Below are 22,125 nucleotides of genomic sequence, written 5' to 3' on the forward strand. Positions count from 1 at the left end.
AAAAAAAAAAAAAAGTGAATCAAAGAAAATAGGACTCTGCATTTCCCCAACTTATTAACGCGCGCAGGCTGCAGGATTGCTTCAAATTGCAGCGCTTCGAGTAGTCAAGTGCTAAAGCTGATAGTCTCTCCCCTAACTTCATCTACGAAGACAAAGGACCAACAGAGGTAACCTTTGACCTCCAATCTTTCCAACAATCACGATTATGCAAGGTTTGGTAATCGCGTAGTGTGACGCTCGTGAGTCAAGCCTGATTCTGAACCAAAAAGATGCAGAAACTACGGGGACGCAACAGAGAAGACACCGCCAAGATTGAAAATATAAAGCTGTCATGAAAGATTATTAAAGCACAAAACAATTGTCGAAAATATAATACAAAAGAGGAAGATTTGTACGAGTCATGGTGTATTGTATTGAGCTTTCACCCTCTTTCAAGCTCATCATCAATGAAGATTTGCCAGCCCCTAAAATTGATATTTGATTTCCAGAATCAAGATATGGAGAAACATGGCTGCCCGGCGGGTTCCTTAACCCACAATCCAATTAAAGCTGTGGCCCGCGTAGAGACAAGGTTCCCCTTGGTGACCTGTGACTATGATGAGAATCCACAACATACCTTAAGCTAAAGCTTTTTCAGCCTCATCAGACTCGGCACTAGGAGGGGTCAGATTAAGATCTTTCTCAACCTTTCCCCATGCTTTCAACATGTGAGGAGGAAACTTCTTCTTCATAGTTCGAACCAGTCCTTTAGCCTCCTTCTTCCTTCCTTTATTCACTAAGCCTTCCGCCAGAATCTTCAGCGTATTAAAATCTGGAATCTTGTGCATTTCTACGCTCTTCTTAAAAACTTTATATCCCGCCTCGCAATACCCGTTTCTACACAAATGATATACCAGAGATTTAAATGTTGTAGCGTTGGGTTTGCACCCATTATCGCGCAGTCCCTTATAAACGACCATCGCTTCATCCACCATCCCAGACTTAAGATAACAAGTCATCAGGTAATTGTAAGTGATAGTGTCAGCTTTAATGCCAGCATTTGTCATTTCATCGATCGTAGCTTTTACGTCTTCTGGCTTCCCCTTTTGCTCAAACATAAGCCTAACATTATAAGCCGCAGCATCCATACAACCCTTCTTAGCCATCAAATTCCACAGTTTCTCAGCTTCGTCACTTTTCCCCTTCCTGTAGAAAGCATCCAATATTGTAGTATATGTAACTACCGTTATCTCCATGCCCTTCTTGTCCGCCTCTTTCACAAGCTCAAGTGCCTCCTCGGGTTTGCTCACTTCGCAAAATGACTTCACCAAAATGCCATAAGAAATCTTGTCAGGCACCACACCATACTTTTTGGGAATTTCTTCGAACAGTAACGGCACCTTACCAAAGAGTTTCGATTCAACACACGCTGACAAGAGGGTGTTGAAGGAAAGAGCGGACCTTGGAGTGCCCAAATCGTCCATTTGATTATAAGTATTCAATGCATGGTCGAACATACCTGCTCGACCATAGGAACGAATCAAGATGGATAAGAATGGCTCCTGGGTGACTTCGGGGTCATTCTTGCGAGACTCAATGAGATTCTCGACATCAGAGAAGCGGCCAGACTTGGCCAGACAGCGTACCGTGAGATCTTGTGCGTGGCGGGAGGATTCAGGGGAGGCGAATTTTTTGGAAACGGAAGAGAATAATTTGAGAGCCTCGTCTGGGTCATACTCCGGCCGAAGCTTGGATTTTGCTTCCGAGATTGAAGTGCAGAAGGTGGTGGAAAAATGGCAAATGCGGCGGATCATAGCAGCCTTGTGCGACATGTTTAGGGTTTAGCAGCGGAACAATAACGGAACCGGGATGAACAAGGCGTAACAGAGAGGTGTCATGTAGTCGCGTCGCGATGTGAAGATGCTGTTGGGGTTTTACAGCCGAAGTCAGCCAGTGTGCCACTACCCGCTCTCCCGCGGGCCCAGAACAAGTTTTTTTTTTTTTTTTGTTTTTTGGCCAACCAGAAATAGTGTATATGATATATCACATATCAAAGGCCTCAACTTAATATTATTTATTCCATCTTAAATTATAAAATATTTTTAAATAAAATTTTATATATTAATAAATTTTATTTAATACATTTTATAATATTATTTTTTAAAATATAAATATAAATTTTTTAAAAATACCTTCATTTAATATTTCATTACAATCCTTGATAGAGAGAGTATATAATAACAGAAAAACACTTAAATAGACTGAATGCCCCACATTATTTATAATTTATTTAATAAAAATATAACATTTAAATAATATTAAATATAAATTAATTTAATATTAATGATAATAAAAAGAGAAATGCAAGAAATCAATTGTATACTTTGTTGTAAAAATAAAATTAATTAAAAAATATCACACAATTTTAATTGAATAAATTATAAATAATGTGATACACATTATTTAATTTAATGCTCAATACAGTGACAACATTGCTCTTTTTCATTAATTACATCACAATCCTAACTATTTCTTGCGAGTTTTAATAAGATGAAATTTTTCGGGAGCATCCCATAGACAAATAGAGAGCTTATTTGAAAGTGAGTTTTCATAACAATTTTTTTAAATAAATAAATAAATTGCTTGGCTGCCCGCCATGCGTTAAACTTGACACGATGCGTTGCATGCCGCAAGTAAATGATACATGATTATGAATAAACGAATATTTCCATTTCTCGTATTACTAAGCAACTACAGAAATTAAGAAAAACAATGGTATAAATAATGGCTAGTTGGCCATCCATTACCACTAACATATTGCTAGGTTCTGCTGTTTTAATTGATTGACACCAAGGTTTATGAACATTCTAAAGGTTAGTACATCAATGAACAATGAGTTAAGAAGAAGTGCAGGCTTGAGCTCAATGTCTTCACCGTAACTTCAAATCACGCTCGACGCAGCAAACAGATGAAGCAGAAAGTATGACCATATATCACTTGATCAAATTTATCCTGTCAATCGGTGAATATGATCCGTCACCGGGCAGCTATATAATATATTTCAATATGCTTCATCAGGAGGTCCACGCAAGAGCTCGATAATATTTTTCAATATGCTTCATCAGGAGGGCCTACAATTTTTACAAAGTTCGATCGTGTGTTTTCAAGACCCAAACAGAACCCCTTGAGACACATAACTCGGTCATGACCTGAAACAAACGAATAAAACAACTTAATAATAAAACAAGACTTATTATTTTGTTATGACAGTAACTTCTGAAATTAAATGAGATAACACAATTAATTTGAAAGGATAAAGACCTTCTGCAACATTAAAGAAACAGAACAGAAAAGATAGCACAGTAGAAATAAATGAAGGGAAATCCTGAGGTCTTGATATCAATGATCAAAAGAAAACCAATCAATATACAAAGCTCGCATTGATGCTAGCCAAAACCCATTCCCCACTACATCCAACTCAGCAATGATCAAACACAAAATACAAGTAACACAGAAAGACAACACATGAGCACTTTACTGGCATTCAAGAGACCAGAACTCTCCTTACCACACTCAGTATCTATAAGGGAAAGGAAGTGATGGACTAGTGGGACGCTAGGCGCAGTCATGGGGCATGGGCTGTGTATATCTTATCACACAAGACTGGAGCGGACATTGCATTCGCAGCAGGCATGGTCAGCCATCCCAATCTGATAGAGAAATATCATAAAGCGGTGTACAAAATTCTGAGGTATCTGAAAGGCACACTTGGAAGAGGTTGCCATGCAAGAACTAAGAAGTCATGTGAGTCTGGCATAGCTCTCAAGATGATAGCTGATCTATATCAGGGCACTGCACGTTTGTATGGGGCAACCTTGTGACATGTAGAAGCAAGAAACAAAATGTGATATCTAGTAGTTTGAAGTGGACATGCATTTCATCAAAGACAAGATTGAAGGGGGACTGATCTGCATCACCTATATGCCATCAGGAGATCAAACTGCACATATATTCACTAAAGGCCTATGCAAGCAGAAGTTTGAAGACTTCGTAGGCATGTTGAATATGGTAAATATTTATAATCCAACTTGAAGGGGAGTATTGATATCTTTGTTTTTATTACTCTTCATTGTAAATATATTGGATAGCGTTTACATATATATACATATATATATACATACATCCATACATACATATAATATATGCTTGTACAATCCCCTTCAAATCACTAGAATTAATAATTTTTTTCCACAAATGTGGAATTAATCCACAAAAACCAGCAGCTCTATCAAAGGATTTTACATCATCTTCTAGCATTCAAAACATTTTGAGATGATTTTCCAATATTTCATTGGATATGGCCATGCAACTTAACCATCCTGTCTAAAGCCACCAGTTTTATCTAACAGCAAGGACTGGTATTAGTCATTTACATTCCTCAAAACCAGTTCAAGCCTTTAAAACTGCAACATGTTTAATTTCCTTACAACTTTCATCCTTTGCAGCAGTGTGCTCCTTCTTCCCCATGCCATTAAGAATTATCCGCCACACCAGATGCAAATTTCACACTAAAAACTATACGATCGATATGTATATTTGGTATAAAAGTTCCTCGTTTCACACATCATAGACTATTGTTACCATTTATCCCCAAAAATAAAAGCTCAATCAAAAGCCAGTAATTTGACAATCAAATTAGCAAAATATATTATAGCAACCATGTACATTTAATCAAGAAAACATGGAGCCATTAAAATAATATTACATACCTTGTTATACTCACTGTTAGTCACCTCCCTATTGAGTTTTCTTCTGGCAGCTTCAAGTACCTCAGCTCTCCTTAGCTTGGCATTGGGTCCACTTCCACGCAGCATATCAATTACAACATCCCTGCAAGAAAGAACTAAATGAATTTTGCAACAAAAATTTCTAAAACATACAGCGGATCATCAACAACATTCATTCTCTCTATTTCCTGTGGGGTGGTGTTAGGAGAAAGAGCAACCTAAAATGCTCATCCTGTGATGACTTCAGGACATAAAAACCATGGATATTGCATGCAGTTTCGCTTATGATGGCCTGCAGTTCTTCTGGTGGAGCATCAAGTCCAAGTGCTGCATCTCTAACAATTTTAGCATCTGACTTTGGAAGCATAGATTTAGAAAGCGCCATTCCACGCAATTCTTTGCATATTGTTTGAAAGCTGGCAAAATAAAGGAAAATGAGACAATTCAATTGTCATCCAAAGCACCAAGATGAAAATAGATACCTTCTAGCAATAGAAATTTACATCCCTAAAGAAAGCAGGATCCATGGACTGACATCTAAAATGAAGTCAAGATAGATATTCTATATTATAAAAAATGATAGAATAATAATATGCAGTGAAAAGGACCAGTGCAGGGATTACACTCCATCCATAAGCAAGATCTCACTGCTGATGAGAGCACAAAGCCATAGGCCTTGCCTCCTTCCTCCATCCCAAACTACTAAAACGAGCATATAGCAATTGTTGCAAAACTTCATATTAACATTTATTGAACAGTTGAACAAAACTTGCTATAAATACATTTTCTATAATTGAGTTCCCTAGGAAATAACTTAAGGAGAATCAGAGCTAGACCAATTAACAAATTTCAGGGAAATATTCTGGATTTATTATATCATACATGCTAGCTTCCTAAAAATAAATGCAGGGGAAAGCAAAGAAGGTGATGAGTTTCAGCTTCAAAGCTTGTCAGCTTGAAAATTGTGTTTAGGAAATATTTCATAAAATTATTCTCTAAAATAATAAAACCAAAACAGAACTGCTGTCCACTAGGCAGACATCCAAAGATTGAAGATTCTATAAGGCTATAACCATACCTGCAAACTGCTTGAGTTTGGAAGAGTTTTTTAAGGGCAATTGGCAGAGCTTGTCGGGTGTCACTTGACATGGTCATCCTCTCAGGAGCAACTCTGCCCACACTAGTTGCACGTTTATCAGAAGTCACAAGCTGTCCAGGCTTACTGCTTTGGCCAAGCTTTGGTACAGCCTTTTTACCAGGTTCACCTTTTCCAACTTTATAAACAGCACCATATACCTGCTCTTCCATGCCTTCCAAAGTGAATTTACACTTTGCAACAATATGGGGATGGCGTTTGATGAATGATTCATCAGGCTGCTCTCTGAACTTCCAATAGACAATGGGTTGCACACTAGATTTCCAGTTTTCAATTCTTTCCTCACCAAATATATTCAGAAAGTTTTTTATATGTTTACTAAGTTCAGGTCGAATATTCAATTGGGAAAGCTGAACTTTCAAATTCCTACTAAACAGGATCAGTGCATAATCTCTGGCCAAATTTTCCACACCACCCTGTGGATATAGCAATGCACCTTTTGGAGCCCAAAGTCCTTGAACTAGTAATGCGTGTTGCTGCAGGAATTCCAGCAGTTCACCTTCAGAGTATTCAGGAGCAAAGTGCTTAACAGCACTAAAACGGTGTAGTGAAGAGCCCTATCAGAAAAAGAAAAGGCAAACAAATGGATGGAATATTACACAGCTCTGCTGAGAACACTGCAAATGTACGCACTTCAATTTTTCTTACTTCCTTCTCTTTCATATTGCCACAAGCAGCATTCTATGAGAGAAATATGAATTAAAAAAAAACAGCAACCAAATAGTAATTTGAATTGAGATTTGAGAAATATTCTTAAGGGGGGAAAATGCTGAAGCTTTGGTGTTTGGCATGTTATAAATGAGGAACTTCATCCATCTGTCAATTTACTCACCAATAGATATGGTTACTCAATGATCATGTTCCGCTATTGGCAAATGAGAAGTGACAAACTTTCACAACAAAGATTAAAAAAGTTTGGTGCTTTCAAAGCCAATTGCTGAAACTCGGTTGCAATAAAAAAGATGTTGACTCCATCCTTTCATAGGATGGTAATGAAGGCAATGAATAGTCCGTTGGTAAAAAATGGGTATTGAATATTTATGTTGATGGAAATGCTGATGACATTGCTCTTGGCAAAGAGACAAGGGGGAATATGGCAAGGGCAGTACTTGTGAGAGAAGTAAAGAGCCAGGTCAATGTTATGATTTTATAATAATGACAATAATTAGTTATATTAGTTATTGGGTTATGTTTTAATAATTTAGAATTAGAATGTATGATGTATGCATTGGCTGTTAGTAGCCGCTAGGAGTGTATTCCTATTTCTATAAATAGGCTACAACTTAGAATGTAATGCTATGGATGATCAATAATAAACCCAGTGTACTTTTCAGCCTACCCTCTCTTATTTCTCTCTAACTTTCTCATTCCTCTCTGTTCTTCTTCTCTAATTCCTCTTATCTCTTCTACCTTCACTGTTCTTCCCTCTATTTCTCCCTGTTCCTTTCAATCTCTCTATATCAGAATTATACTGATATAACAGTCAACTAAAAGCTCAAATTCATATCATAATATTAAAGATAATAGAGGCAGATTCAAATAGCGCAGAAAATGTTAAAGATATTCAATGGAGAAGATGGAAAGAGATGACATCCACAGAATTAAATCTACTGATTAATTAATGGTCCCTAATGTTGTATAGTGTTTACTATTCTTTGAGAAAAACAAGGTAATATATAATGTGAACGTTAGAATTGTAAATAAGAACTGATGGGTCAATTTTTTACAAGCGAAAACCAAACAATCAAGTAAGTGTGATGATACAGAACGTGATGACATTTCTTTTATTAATTTAATTATGTAACAAATTTATTATTATTTGACAATACAGGTAACTTCAGATGCAATTAGGGATTCAAATATTTAATTGAGGATTTGAATAAAGCATCTGGGCTTTGGATCATGTCTGCATATTGGACCTAGGATTAGGTCAGACCATACATTTCCTTTAAATGTGTTGAGTCAATTCTAGAGAAAAACTCTTGATTGTTGAATATTGAATCAAAATCTGAAGTTTGTCCCCTTTTGTTTCTTTCCGACTTAGTCCCCTTCACATTCAGAACAAAATTGGAATCTAGTTTTTTTTTTTTTTTTCAATCTTCAGGCGTAAGATAGTTGCCACATGGGTTCTTAAATATAATTCTCCCTTAAGAATATTGATAGAGCCCCTCATTATTTTACTAAGACTTATCAAAGGAAGTCAAAGGGGAAGAATGACTCTAGTAGAATAATGGTGACTGGTCCAGAGGTTTATCCTTCGGTCTCTAGCCGTAAGGAACAGTAGCGTGGGATCTTTGACCATAACTAAGATCTTTTGGGAGGTATGGGCTAGGGGGGAAGCCATGCTGTCCATGCTGTGGGTATATTTTATCTTTTTGCTTGTATTGTGGGGATATCCGGGGGGAAAAGAAGAGAAGGGAGAGGAGAGACTGGCCTCTCGAATGCCAGAAGGAGTGAACCCTCTTGTGAGGTTTGAGCTCGTAATGTTGTTACTTTTGTGATCATTCAGGGGAGATGGGGTTTTGGCCAGAATCAGAGGAAGACTTGTAACTCTGATTCGGTTTCTCTCAATTTATTAATATCAAAACCTCAGCATTTTCCCCTCATTTATTGTTATTATTGTCTTTATTGCTGTTTCTGTGGAGATATTGGTTCGGGTCATATTAATTGGTATCAGAGCAGTACGAATTCTAGGTAGTTAAGAGAAGTTATGGCGGAAGAAGTGCAGTATTCTGAGCGAGAAGTACAAGAGTTGAAGGAGGCAGTCGGGGTATTGAATAAGGATGTAAGTGACATCAAGGGAACCTTGAAGACTATTAGTGATACTCTGGTACAACTGGAAAAGAAGGTGGCAAGGCCACGTGAGGAAGAACAAGAAGGCACTCATCATGCAGAGTCTTCTGAGAATAATACAGGGGGTGGGACAGAGGGAGGAAGGTTTCGGAAACTGGAACTGTATTCTCAGGCGAGGATCCTCTCGGGTGGCTTTTCAGAGTGGAACGATACTTTCACGTCAACTCCATAGCTGAACATGAGAAGCTCGAAGTAGCAATAGTATGTCTGGAGGGAAAAGCAGTGAACTGGTACCAGTGGCTTGATACGCGGGTACCATTGAGTAATTGGTCAGAATTTAAAAGGGAGTTGCTGCGGCGATTCCACGCTTCACAACCCGACGGTGAATATGAACGACTATTTACAGCTAAGCAAGAGAAGTCTGTGCTAGAATTTGTAGAGGAATTTGAACTATTATCGGCGCCATTAAAGGAAGCTTCCGAGGAGTGTTTGATCGGTGCATTTAGGTCTGGACTCAAGACAGAGGTTAGGGCTGAACTGAAGGTGACGAAGGCGGCGACTCTGCGGGAACTGATGGAAATGGCAGTATGTATTGAAGAAAGAAACCGGATGCTGGAAGACTGCAGAGACACGAGAGGAACCCGAGTTCGGCGGACCCATCTCGGATCCAAACCCGACCCGACCCAGGTCACTTATTTTCCACGCGTGACTCACGTGACTGAAGGAGGAAGGAACGCCAGTGTGGTCGCGTCTTCTCCCGCGTCCAGTGCGAAGAAAAATGACATTGGAACAGAACCTTCGAAGGCTGGGAGCAGCACAAATTCTGGAACCACAGCGAGGAGAGGAGGAAATTCTCGTCGACTCCCTGATTCTGAAATTGCAAGACGCAGAGAGCTTGGGCTTTGTTTCAAATGTGGAGACAAATACAGCCCCACTCATCAATGTAAAAATAAGAACCTTCAAGTGTTGATAATGGAGTTAGGAGCCAACACAGAAGGCGAAGAAGATGATTCAGCACTCGAAAATGACGGTGGATATTCTGAACCTACTGAGGACGGTACGCAAATGGAATTATCTCTTAATTCCATGGCTGGGTTTGGTGATAACCACACCATGAAAGTCAAGGGAAAGATTGGAGACACACAGATAATCATTCTCATTGACAGTGGTGCCACCCATAATTTCATTGCTGAAGATCTGCACAGTAAGTTAAGTCTACCCTCTGATGAAATATCTGAATACACCATTACAGTAAGGGATGGGTATGCTATAAAAGGGAAGAGGCGTTGTAAGGATCTATGTTTAAGTGTTCAGAATCTTAATATAGTCCAAACTTTCTACCCTTTTAAGCTGAGTGGAGTTGATGCAGTGCTGGGAATGGAATGGCTGAAATCCTTAGGAGATGTAAAGGTTAACTGGAACCAATTAACGATGAAAATTGGCAACAACGATAAGAGAGTATGCTTGCAAGGGGACCCCTCCCTTACTAGAGCCCAAACCACATTCAGGTCTCTAATTCGTTCAGTAGGTAAGAAAGGAGAAGGGTTTCTAATTGAATATAGACGGATTACTAGCAGCACTGAAGATACAACAGTCTTGAGCCCAGAAATTCAGAATTTACTAGAAAAATTTCCTACAGTCTGCGAGGTTTTGGAAGGCCTACCCCCTCCGCGAGCACAAGACCACGCTATCATAATTAAGCCAAGGGAGCAGCCACCAAATATCAGGCCTTACCGGTACCCTCATTTGCAAAAGAATGAAATAGAAAACTTGGTGACAGATATGCTAAAGTAAGGAATTATTCAGCCAAGTACTAGTCCTTATTCAAGCCCGGTACTGTTAGTTAAGAAGAAAAACGGAAGTTGGAGGTTCTGTGTTGATTATAGAGGCTTAAATAAAATTACTGTTTCGGATAAGTTCCCAATCCCAGCCATTGACGAGTTGCTAGATGAATTGAAGGGAGCTACAATTTTTTCCAAGCTGGATTTAAAATCTGGGTACCACCAAATACGAATCAAGGCTGGGGATGAGCCTAAAACAGCATTCCGAACACATGAGGGGCACTATGAATTTAAGGTGATGCCTTTCGGATTAACTAATGCTCCTTCCACTTTTCAATCATTGATGAATGAGGTATTTCGAGAGTACTTGCGCAAGTTTGTGTTGGTGTTTTTTGATGACATTCTCATATATAGTGATGGCCTAACCTCACATTTGAAGCATTTGGAGACTGTTTTCCCTATTTTGAAGGAAAACCAGCTGGTTATTAATTTAAAGAAATGCAGTTTTGTGCAACCAAAGATTGAATATTTAGGCCATTTAATATCAAAAGAAGGGGTGCAAGCCGATCCAAGCAAGATAGAAAGCATGGTGAATTGGCCTAAACGTAAGAATGTAAAATCATTAAGGGGATTCCTAGGGCTGACTGGATACTATCGACGATTTGTCAAGAATTATGGGAAAATCGCTAGTCCTCTTACTGAACTACTCAAGAAGGATTCTTTTAAATGGTCCCAAGAAGCAGAAAAAGCTTTTGATCAACTCAAAACAACCATGACTACACTACCCGTGCTTGCTATGCCTGATCTCTCCATTCCTTTTGAGTTAGAAACTGATGCATCAGGAACGGGAGTAGGGGCTGTTTTGATGCAACAAGGCAGACCAGTGGCTTATTATAGTCAAAAGCTTTCAAATAGGGCTCAACAATGCTCTATTTACGAAAGGGAGCTTATGGCTATTGTAATGGCAGTCAAGAAGTGGCGTCATTATCTTTGGGGGCACAAATTTACCATCCGCACTGATCAAAAGGCTCTGAAATACCTGCTGGAGCAAAGAGTAGTTGACGAAAACCAGCAAAAATGGGTCTCCAGATTGATGGGATTCAAATTTGAAATTGTGTATAAGCCCGGGAAGGAGAATAGGGCTGCTGATGCTCTGTCTAGGCAAGATGAGTCACTTGAACTAATGGGATTTTCATCATGGCAGTATGATGATGCGGAAGAATGGGAAAGAGAGGTACTAGTTGACCCGAAATTGAGCAAAATTCTGCAGCAACTCATTACCAATAAAGAGGGGGTAGAAGGTTACAGCTTGATACATGGATGTCTACACTACAAGGAGAGGTTAGTTCTACCAAGGGAGTCCACCAGAATTCCTTTGCTCCTCAAAGAATATCATGACTCCCCAATGGGGGGCCATTCGGGCTACTTACGCACCTACAAGCGGCTGTCCAATGTAGTGTATTGGGAGGGAATGAAAAGAGATGTCCTGCAATATGTGGCAAGTTGTGAGGTGTGCCAGAAGAATAAATACCAAGCTTTATCCCCGGCTGGACTGCTGCAACCATTGCCCATTCCACAAAATGTGTGGGAGGATATTAGCATGGATTTTATTACTGGACTTCCTAAATCCAAGAGGTATGACACAATACTAGTTGTGGTGGACAGACTTACCAAATATGGCCATTTTTTCCCATTATCCCACCCTTTTTCTGCCAAAGATGTTGCTGAAAGCTTTATAAGGGAGATTGTCAAGTTGCATGGGTTTCCTAAAACTATTGTTTCAGATCGGGACAGGGTTTTTATAAGCCACTTTTGGCAGGAATTGTTCAAGCAAGCCGGCACACAACTCTGTCTCAGTTCCTCTTACCATCCAGAATCAGATGGACAGACTGAGGTGATCAATAGAAGCTTGGAAACTTACTTGCGTTGCTTTGCAAACGAGAAGCCTTCACAATGGGCTAAATGGCTATCTTGGCCTGAGTATTGATATAATACTTCCTATCATGGGGCAGCTGGTATGACACCCTTTAAAGCGGTGTATGGTCGGGATCCTCCAACATTCTTGAAGTTGAGTGGTGAACCCTCAGCTATAGAGGATGTAAACGAGCAAATTCAGGTTCGGAATCAGATCATCTCCCTTTTGCGGGATAATTTGGCTAAGGCTCAAAGCAAAATGAAAGAGCAAGCCAATAAACATAGAAGAGATGTCCAGTTCAATGTTGGAGATTTTGTCTTTGTGAAATTGAGACCCTACAGGCTGAAAACATTGGCTAAGAGAGTCAATGAAAAGTTGAGCCCTCGTTTTTATGGCCCTTTCAAGGTTCTTGCGAAAGTTGGGAATGTAGCCTACAAACTGGAATTGCCACCCACAGCTCGTATTCACCCGGTTTTTCATGTTTCACAACTGAAACAATCTGTGCCTTCGATGGTGGTGAACCCTACCATTCCTCCGGCCCTTTCTAGTGAACTAGAACTACAGGTGCAGCCCGAAGATATTCGAAGAGTTCGTCGGCTTATGAATGGACAGCAAGAAGTGCTGGTTAAATGGCACGATTTACCTGAATTTGAAAATTCCTGGGAAGGTGCAGGCCTGATTTGCAAGCAATTTCCAGCATTTCCCCTTGAGGACAAGGTGAAACTTTTAGAGGAAGGTAATGATAGAGCCCCTCATTATTTTACTAAGACTTATCAAAGGAAGTCAAAGGGGAAGAATGACTCTAGTAGAATAATGGTGACTGGTCCAGAGGTTTATCCTTCGGTCTCTAGCCGTAAGGAACAGTAGCGTGGGATCTTTGACCATAACTAAGATCTTTTGGGAGGTATGGGCTAGGGGGGAAGCCATGCTGTCCATGCTGTGGGTATATTTTATCTTTTTGCTTGTATTGTGGGGATATCCGGGGGGAAAAGAAGAGAAGGGAGAGGAGAGACTGGCCTCTCGAATGCCAGAAGCAGTGAACCCTCTTGTGAGGTTTGAGCTCGTAATGTTGTTACTTTTGTGATCATTCAGGGGAGATGGGGTTTTGGCCAGAATCAGAGGAAGACTTGTAACTCTGATTCGGTTTCTCTCAATTTATTAATATCAAAACCTCAGCATTTTCCCCTCATTTATTGTTATTATTGTCTTTATTGCTGTTTCTGTGGAGATATTGGTTCAGGTCATATTAAATATCTGCCAAGCAAAAATGAATGCAATCAAAAGAATCAAGAATTACCCTAAAAAAACAAGCATAGACAGTATGATACCCAACCGTTTTAGTTTTTAATGCTACATTACAGAAGAAAGATAGAGATTATACTAGACCAAGTTTAGAACAAACCTCGACAAGTAATTTCTTAAGACGTTCTTCTGGAGGTAATGATAGCAGATACCTGAAATAGCACCCATTCATAATAGTAAAACTAGCAAACTCACATTGCAATATCAGCAACAAACGGCATCAAAGCAGTAAGGGTAGTCTAAGGCAAATCAACATGCTACATTGGAAAACAAAGCACCTAAAGAAAAAAGTAATACATAGATCCACACAAGAAGGATAAGCACAATCAAGATCATAGAGAACGTACTTGTATTGAATAGGTAAACAATATTTCCAGGATGGTTTCTTTTAGTCATCTTGGGTGTATATGAAAACAATAAAGCCAATCAATTCCCAAGAATTTGGGGAAAGTAACTATCCGACAACTTGACATGAATTTTAAAATATCAACTATCTAATTAAAGCCAATAAAATGCGATTATTACTCAATGCATTAAAAAATATAGTTTTATAATTAATCTTGACTCGCAGGCAAGTCCCCTAGTGCAATGACATTTTATCTTTATTAAGGCTTGAATGACTGGCAAAATTCTGCCAGATCGGCTGGCTTGCTGAGCTCTCAAGATAGGCACAAGAAGGAAAGTGAAGTGGGCAGAAGATATAAAAGAAAAAATATGAGAACAGAAACAAAAAGGGAAGCATGCTCGTGCAGGTATATGGGAACTGAGCACATGAGCAATTCACAACAGATCACTGAGTCAGTACCACATACCATGAAACTAAATACACTGGATGTGAGGGGAAGACCATACCTTCTAGAAGGACCCCTGGGTAACATGCTGTTGCTCACTCCAGGACATAGTGAAGTAACATAATCGTACCTTTAAGTCATTAACAGAACTTTACAAACAAAGAAAATTTACAAATTAAAACGAAGACTGAGTCCATAGGAGACAAATTCTTACGGGCTCATTGTAAATTTTATGGGAGAACTTTCTAGTGTTGCCATTTGCTGCAAATATCTAGAGGAGATATCACTTTTGGAGCTATGGTACTTGAGAGGAACCCAGTACTGGACAAGAAAAGGAGAAAATGATTGATAACAAAATGGATAAAAAGCACATTAAAAAATCAGATCATAAACAATACTAGACACAACCCATGCAGCTGACATACAGAAAATAAAGGAACAGTGAACTTCTTCAGTCCCACCATTTTTTAGGTCAGCGATTCAATTATAGCAAAAATAGACCAAACATCTGTAGATGGAAAACATAAATATAAATGGTTCCAACTTTTAAAAGAGAGTGTTAGAAGATTAGCAAAAGCTAAACATCTGATGACAAGTCTGCATCACATCCTAATTCATGATTAATTAAAATGAATAACTGATACATTAATCATAATTTATAAGATAACCAAAACAAGACTACAGAATCTAAATGACATTACAGTTTCCATAACTGCTTTACCTCATCACCGTCACTTTTTTGCCCAATTGAAGATTCCATCTGCTTATTCTGCAATAAAATAAAATAAAATAGTTCTAAGAACCAATTGGAAATCACCAAATATGTTGCAATAGAGAAGCAGAAAATACATTGACAATAAACTTTGAAGAAGAAATACAGCAACCTTGTAATAAGTAAGACAACTTATGAATGAGCCTTTTAATGAGATACCACAGTATAAAATCTATTTTCAAACAAATTTTGGCACAAAAGGCAACTCGTGTTGATATCCAAATTGAAGTACTTCATGAATAATAGCCAAAGACCTATATAAGTATATAACACCAAGCAAACTAAAGTAGGGGAGAAGGGAGCAGCATAAACACCAAGCAAAGATGCCTTTAGGAATTTATCATATCTATTCCTTTAGATTACTGCAAAGTAAGGTTAACTTTATTACAACCCAGACATTCCGACACCTATATTTTAAGGGAGGGGGGAAGCACATTGTACATAAGTCCTCACTTGAATTTTGTCAAGTCAATTGTTCATTCTGATGAAAATAATAATAGTACGCTAAACTCTAAAAAGTGTTAGCCACTGAAAATTAAATGTGTATGTGTGTTTAAAAATAAAAAATCCCTTATGCTACTACATCTTATTGGATGTTGATAATACAAAGTTACAGTAAACCTAATTTCCTGCAGGTAATTAACAGTTAAATACCTGCTTCTTTGATGCAGCAACAGACTTTTCTTCAGCAGAATTCTCAATTTTAATAGCGGCATTACTGCCAGTAGAGATATTGGCCTTTCTTTTTGAACCACCAGAGTTAAGATGTCCTAATGATGGTCTTAGCTGCACAACTGCATGGATAGGATGCAGGTGTAACTGCAAACAAAAGGAGGCGGGCAAATTCACAAAACTTATCAAGTAATAGACAGATAATGGGCTTCGTAATATATAAACAAAAAAGGTTAAGCAGTGCTTCTCCTTGTCATCAAAGAATTAAGATATGATGTTTGTATGGCTTCCAATGTGACGCCAAACACTTAAGATCTCATACAAGCCAAGAAGAAGTACATCCTAAAAAACAGTCAGTAAAAGTTACTTTCAATACCTATGAAACAACTAACACCAGAAAAACTAGGCACCTAACGTAATAATTTTCAGTTAAGGTAGCTCCCATTACCTCAAGCAATCACTGGTGAAAAATTGAAGCGAACCGGTGGCTTCAGATTATCAGATACCAAAAGAGCATATTACTGGGGAATTATTAAAGCTAGGGGTTCTCAACAATAAAACAACATACATGCCTAACACAATGCAGTTCAATCATCTCACCTAAAACTAAAAGGTCAAAATAGATTATGAGACTTGAATACCTTATTACCCATAAGAAGCCCAACAGCATATCCATCGGTACAAGGTGGCTTCCACGAAGTTGATAAAGTCTGAATAGAAATTTAAAAAAAAATGAATTAAAAAAATAGTAGACACCACACAGTGATGTATGTGGATCCAACAATTGAGTACTATTCTGGTGCTGATTTTACAAATATTAGTCCGCAAATTATTGAGCTGCACAGATATGCCTTTAAGCCCTGGACTCTTAGTTATAGAGTGATTATTATTCACCAGGCACTATTGATGATTGAGATACAGAACAAAAATACACAATTATGTGGTTCAATCTAATTCCAATTTATACATTGATTTAGGAGCATCTTTGGGTTAACAACCTAACGATTTCCGAAAGATATGAGTCAGATTACTCTCGAGATATGAGGAGGGGCATATTATATGTACAACAGAGACGAGGCTGCAAAAACTTACCTCGACCCACGAAATGCCAATTACGGAATATTAATTTCGTAAACTTTGTGTATAAATATGGCATTAGAAACCTAACTACAGCTGATATTCTTTAGAGAAATAATAGGATGACGTAAAGACCTGTTTCGTCATCTTGAGTTTGCTAGCAAACTCCTTGTCATGATTACTAGACTCGATGTCAATAGATAAATCAACCTCTACTTCTGAACTATCAGGCTTCAACCTGACCTACACAAAGAAAAGAAAACCATATAAAACAAAGTTAAACGAATTGTACTAGTACACACAGACAGGACTCCCCATTTTCACGAAAGACATGAACATATTAGTCTACAAACACGCAAAATATCGCACCTCTTCACATCGATCGTCTAATTCGTACGGTCTCCAGCAAGGTCTCAAAGGATATTGCAAAACATATAACTGAAATGACAAACCAGAAGTAGACACTGAAGAAATCAATATGTGTGTGTAAACAATCCAAAAAGAAACGCACTAGCAGACCTGAGTGTCGGCGGCAATAGAAGGAGTGAAGAAGACGTCGATTTCGCGCACAATTGTATCTTCGGCGCTGTCTTCATCCATAGGATCATCTTGTTTTGGTTCATCTTCAGCCTCTGACTTGGGGTCCACGTCCATTTTCATGGCGCCATTGGGAGCCGAGAATTCTTCCTCTTTCGTTTTGGCAGTCACTGAATCAAAATCTCGCGGTTCTTCTTTAGACAATGATTCTGGGGCTTCAGTCTTGGGAGCAGATTCTTGTGGTTCCAATTTGGGTTTTAATTTAAGCTTTGATGATTTAGGGGCGAATCTGGAGACTCGGGAAGGAACCTTGCTTGGCGCGTCCATGTCTTCAAGGTCCATATTGGAACTCCACTTCGATGCCACTCCTGTCCACTGTCCCCCCCCCCGGTCGCACCCTTCTGGCGGAGAATCGGCGGGAAACCGCTACCGAAAAGAAAGGTGGTGCTCGGAGGTTTTTGGCGAGGTTTTTAGTTAGTGGATGGCCGCGAATCGAATTAACAGTCTTCTCTTTTTCCCTGGCCGAACTGTCGAGACCAAGCGCAAAAGAGAGAGAGAGAGAAAACAAAAGTACAAATGCGTTGGTGCCGTTGCACTGTTGCGTCGAGTAAACTAAATATGGGAATTCGGATTCAGACTCAGTTTCTTTCACGCGTTCTCCTAAACCTAATCAATTTTAGGGCCGTGACTCACTGGAAATCATAACAATAATTAAAGCCTCATGAATAGTTTTTGATAAAATTAAAATTAAAATCAAAATTAAAATTAAAATTAAAATTAAAATTAAATTTTAAAAATATATTTAGTATATTAAAAAAATAAATAAAATTTTTATATTATTTTTGTTTAGTATGTAAGACAGAAAATGAAATTATATTTAAAAAATAAAAATAACCCTAAAAATTAAAATCAAAATTAAAATGTATTAATATTGTGATTTAATTTCTCATATACTATTTAATATACAAATGAAATATTATATAGATGATGGATATTAAAAATAAGTAAAATATTTTTTAAATGAAATATTATAAATATTTAAATTATATATAAACACACACACATGATAATTTATATATATAAAAATTTGAATTGTCTGAGTTGGACATTTTGAATTAGACATATATATATATATATATATATATAAATGAAAGCACGAGTTGAGCATTTTCAATTGTTCACTGTACAGCTGTCTGCATGCTCAATTTTTTCGGCATTAATCACAAATGAACAAGGGCATAGTTGTCTTCTCTATTTTTATATGAGGATAAAATTGCCTTTAAAAAGTATAATTCTATAGAATTGCTCCAATTTCATAGCTTCCATTAAAGAATTCAATTCAGCCTTTTTTGCTTGAATCAAGATTCTTGAAAATTTAAATTCACATGTATCAAACATCATTGTTTTATGATTCCAGCTTCAATTCCTTTTCCATACTTGTAATTCCACTCTACCAAACACAGTGTAACACCCTCAAAAATACAAACCAATTTTTCGCAAATTATTAAAACCATTATCATGGTAGAAAATTTTCTTACCATGATACATCCAAAACAATATACCACAGGTCTTAAAATATCTCAAAAAAAGCAATTAGAACAATGAGGGACAGTCAAGATCCTCATAGCATGATATTTAAATTAGGTCATGAATCAATAGAGACAAACATAATCCTCTTGGTCAAATAAATACTTTTAATAAAAAGGATTAGAGTTTACATGCTTCACAAAGAAGATATGTCTTAAGTTGGCACAAGATACATTGTATAATCCAAAATAAGAGGCAACGTAAAAGATGGTGTTTCATACACCATAGTTACACCTCTGGTGCTTTCTCGGCCGGACTCGCTCCTGTAAAAATATTAACCACGGGGAATGAGACTTAAAAGTCCCAGTAACCAAAAATTAATATGTAATGATGCATGCGATTGTAACTAATCATGCGATTGCTAAATGGGCACACAAAACATTTAACCGAACAATATTTTCAAACAAACCAAACAAGTATTTAATTTACATGACTGCACCTTATATCCTCCTTTCGCCATGCTCGGACGCCAAATCACCCGGCCAAAGGTGAGTTGGACCAAGCGACACGCCACTCATTGGGTCCAATGAGGGCTTACCACGTGGTAATAATTAACCGAACAGAAATTCCCATTAACACCATACATTAAAATACCCTGACAAGTCATGCATCATTCAAATATCCAAACAGGAATATATCCGAACAATAATATCTCATCATGATAAACAAAAATAAATTTTTAACCCACTTGGCAATAATTTCAAACAAGTATATACAGTATTTATTTTTAATAATTCATAATTTTTTCAAACAACAAAACAACACATAACCATTCACAAACACACTTGTCACAACACATTAACAATGGTTACCTTGTGTCTTGAATAACAAGTTCCTCTTCACAACTCCTTTTTTACCACTATCTTTGTCAATATAATCTACATAATTATTTCACAATACTATATATTAATTTTACATTAAAATAAATAACTCTAATTTAAAGAGTTAGAAAGTCTTAGATTTATAGTCCATATTAACACTAATTTAAGATTTATGCCTCATTTAACTTCCCAAATTTTTTTCTAAAATTCTCGTACCCTAATGAACTATTTTTTTTTATCCTCGACTCACTTCTAGTATCATAATTTCATCCTTTTATATTCTAAAAATTCATCCAAAAATAAATAAAAAATTTTAGAATTATCCTGAAGCCTCAAATCACCTTTCTATAACCTCAAAAATACCTATTCATACTTAAATAAATATTTAATAATCATAGGTTTATTCCTACGTCTCAGATTCCACATAAATTCAACCATATAGATCTAGATTTTAACTCAAAAATTCTTAAACATGAGTTTCAACCTTAAGAAAATATTCTATAATACTTTTTATATCCCAAAGAATTTTAACCTATATTTTTAATCCATCATATCATCAGATTAACTATCCTATAGAAAAATTCTAATCAAAATATTTACTCTATCCTACAAAATAATCATATCACTAGAAAGCTAATATTATTTAGAAAATAACTATAAAATTAATTTTGTAATTAAATAAATTTTTAAATGCTAATCTAAACAGGAAAGTTAGAACATATCTGAAGAAAAAGAAAATAATCCCCCCTTGGGAGAAAACGCCGAGCAACGTGAGAGGAAGAGAGAAAAATAATATAAAAATGGGATTGTGAGTCCCAAAATTATATTAAAAAAAACTATAAGTCTGAATTTAATTATTCAAACCTTTGGGCCATAAGTTGCAATTTTCTTTAAATTGCATCTTAGCCTCTCATGCTTCCTAATACACACCCCCCTCTTTTTTATACATGAAGGCACCTCTTCTCTTCCCTCATCTAACCAATGTGGGACTTAGAAACAACAACCTTCCACCCCTTTTTTTTTTCTTCTACCTTCTCTCTTTTTTTTTTAACACACACATAAAAAAAAATTATTTATGTATTATATCTTAACTAAATATTGCTTATGTGGTTTTAAATTTAAATTTTTAAATTCATAATTAAATACCTAACCATAATATTATTTCTAAATAATCTCAAATAATATAAATTCCTATTATTATCATTTTTTTTTTCCTCAAAACGTAAATTTCACAATTTCTTTATTATATAAAAATCAGGATGTTACACACAGCCTAAGGCTTATTTAGGCCTATTTTATTTATTTTTTAAATATTTTTGTAATAAAGATAATGGAAGAAATATGATGATTAAATATAATTGATCATTTCGGTAAAAGGAGCAAAAAGTTTATTTAAAAAACCCGGCTAACAAGTTGGCTTGCTAAACTAAATGTCTGTTTAAGTAACTTTCAGAAATACGTTTAAACCATAATTAGAATGTGCTTTTATCACATTTGACAAATCGATTAACGTACTTTTACCATATATGAATTAAAAACTAGACACAAACTAAATGGTTTATTTGGACTGAACGGGTTTAGCTTGTGTGAATTGCTAACTCTGTAATAAGCACCTCAATCCCTAAAATTGTTATTATCTTTTTATCATAGAAAAATACTATTTATTGTATTGAGACAATAATATGCGTCCACATCATTTTAATAATGTACCAAATCAATGGCGTGCCTTCAAACTTGAAGATCAGGTTATCAGTTATATTTAAATTTAATTATAATATAAACAATTGATTAGTTAAGGTAGAGCCGGTAATTTGGGCCGAGCCCGACGGGCCAGCCCGAACCCGCCCGAAAAATTTAGGGCGAAGCCCGAAAAAAATATTATTTTTTATTGTTCGGGCCTATTCGGGCGGCCCGAATAGGCCCGAGAAAATTCGGGCCAAGCCCGATCGGGTTCGGGCTTGGCCCGAATACCCGAATAAAAAAAAATAATTTTTTTAAAAAAATATAAAATATGATAAATATTAATTAATTTTTCAAATTTTATATCATTTTATATCAAAATACTATATATATAAGTGTTTTAATGTAGTTATTTTTTAAAAAAAATTAAAATAGTTATATTTCATATTTTTATTATTTTTAATCAATAAAATAT

General features: G+C 36.8%; 2 protein-coding genes and 1 long non-coding RNA gene across 4 annotated transcripts; all 3 read right to left on the reverse strand.

The window, feature by feature from the left end:
• Positions 1-312: 312 nt before the first annotated feature.
• Positions 313-1,891, reverse strand: LOC129322760 (pentatricopeptide repeat-containing protein At4g36680, mitochondrial). The gene has a single exon (XM_054969130.1). The coding sequence runs from the start codon at positions 1,809-1,811 to the stop codon at positions 618-620; it is 1,194 nt and encodes a 397-aa protein (XP_054825105.1). The 5' UTR covers positions 1,812-1,891; the 3' UTR covers positions 313-617.
• A 768-nt stretch (positions 1,892-2,659) lies between these two features.
• On the reverse strand, positions 2,660-18,155 carry LOC129321352 (uncharacterized). Of its 2 annotated transcripts, XR_008595982.1 has the most exons (14): positions 17,545-18,155; positions 17,395-17,463; positions 17,161-17,268; positions 16,590-16,658; positions 15,931-16,095; positions 15,226-15,273; positions 14,719-14,825; positions 14,566-14,634; positions 13,814-13,865; positions 5,845-6,479; positions 4,985-5,182; positions 4,749-4,869; positions 3,548-3,853; positions 2,660-3,188 (listed from the first exon to the last, which is right to left on the reverse strand). XR_008595982.1 is itself a non-coding variant. In XM_054967090.1 (13 exons), exons 1-13 carry the CDS (start codon positions 17,902-17,904, stop codon positions 3,120-3,122), a joined length of 2,070 nt encoding a protein of 689 aa, XP_054823065.1. In that variant the 5' UTR covers positions 17,905-18,154; the 3' UTR covers positions 2,660-3,119. The 2 variants fall into 2 exon arrangements, 1 of the variants encoding a protein (XP_054823065.1); XM_054967090.1 differs by lacking the exon at positions 3,548-3,853 and having other exon boundaries at positions 17,545-18,154.
• Positions 18,156-19,238: 1,083 nt separating this feature from the next.
• On the reverse strand, positions 19,239-20,029 carry LOC129321650 (uncharacterized). Its single transcript, XR_008596053.1, has 2 exons — positions 19,962-20,029; positions 19,239-19,412 (listed from the first exon to the last, which is right to left on the reverse strand). It is a non-coding gene; the product is annotated as an uncharacterized LOC129321650 (long non-coding RNA).
• Between the last annotated feature and the right edge of the window lie 2,096 nt (positions 20,030-22,125).

Source organism: Prosopis cineraria, unplaced genomic scaffold (assembly GCF_029017545.1).
Source record: "Prosopis cineraria cultivar Desert tree isolate PC_DT_omini unplaced genomic scaffold, ASM2901754v1 PC10, whole genome shotgun sequence".
NCBI lineage: Eukaryota > Viridiplantae > Streptophyta > Magnoliopsida > Fabales > Fabaceae > Prosopis > Prosopis cineraria.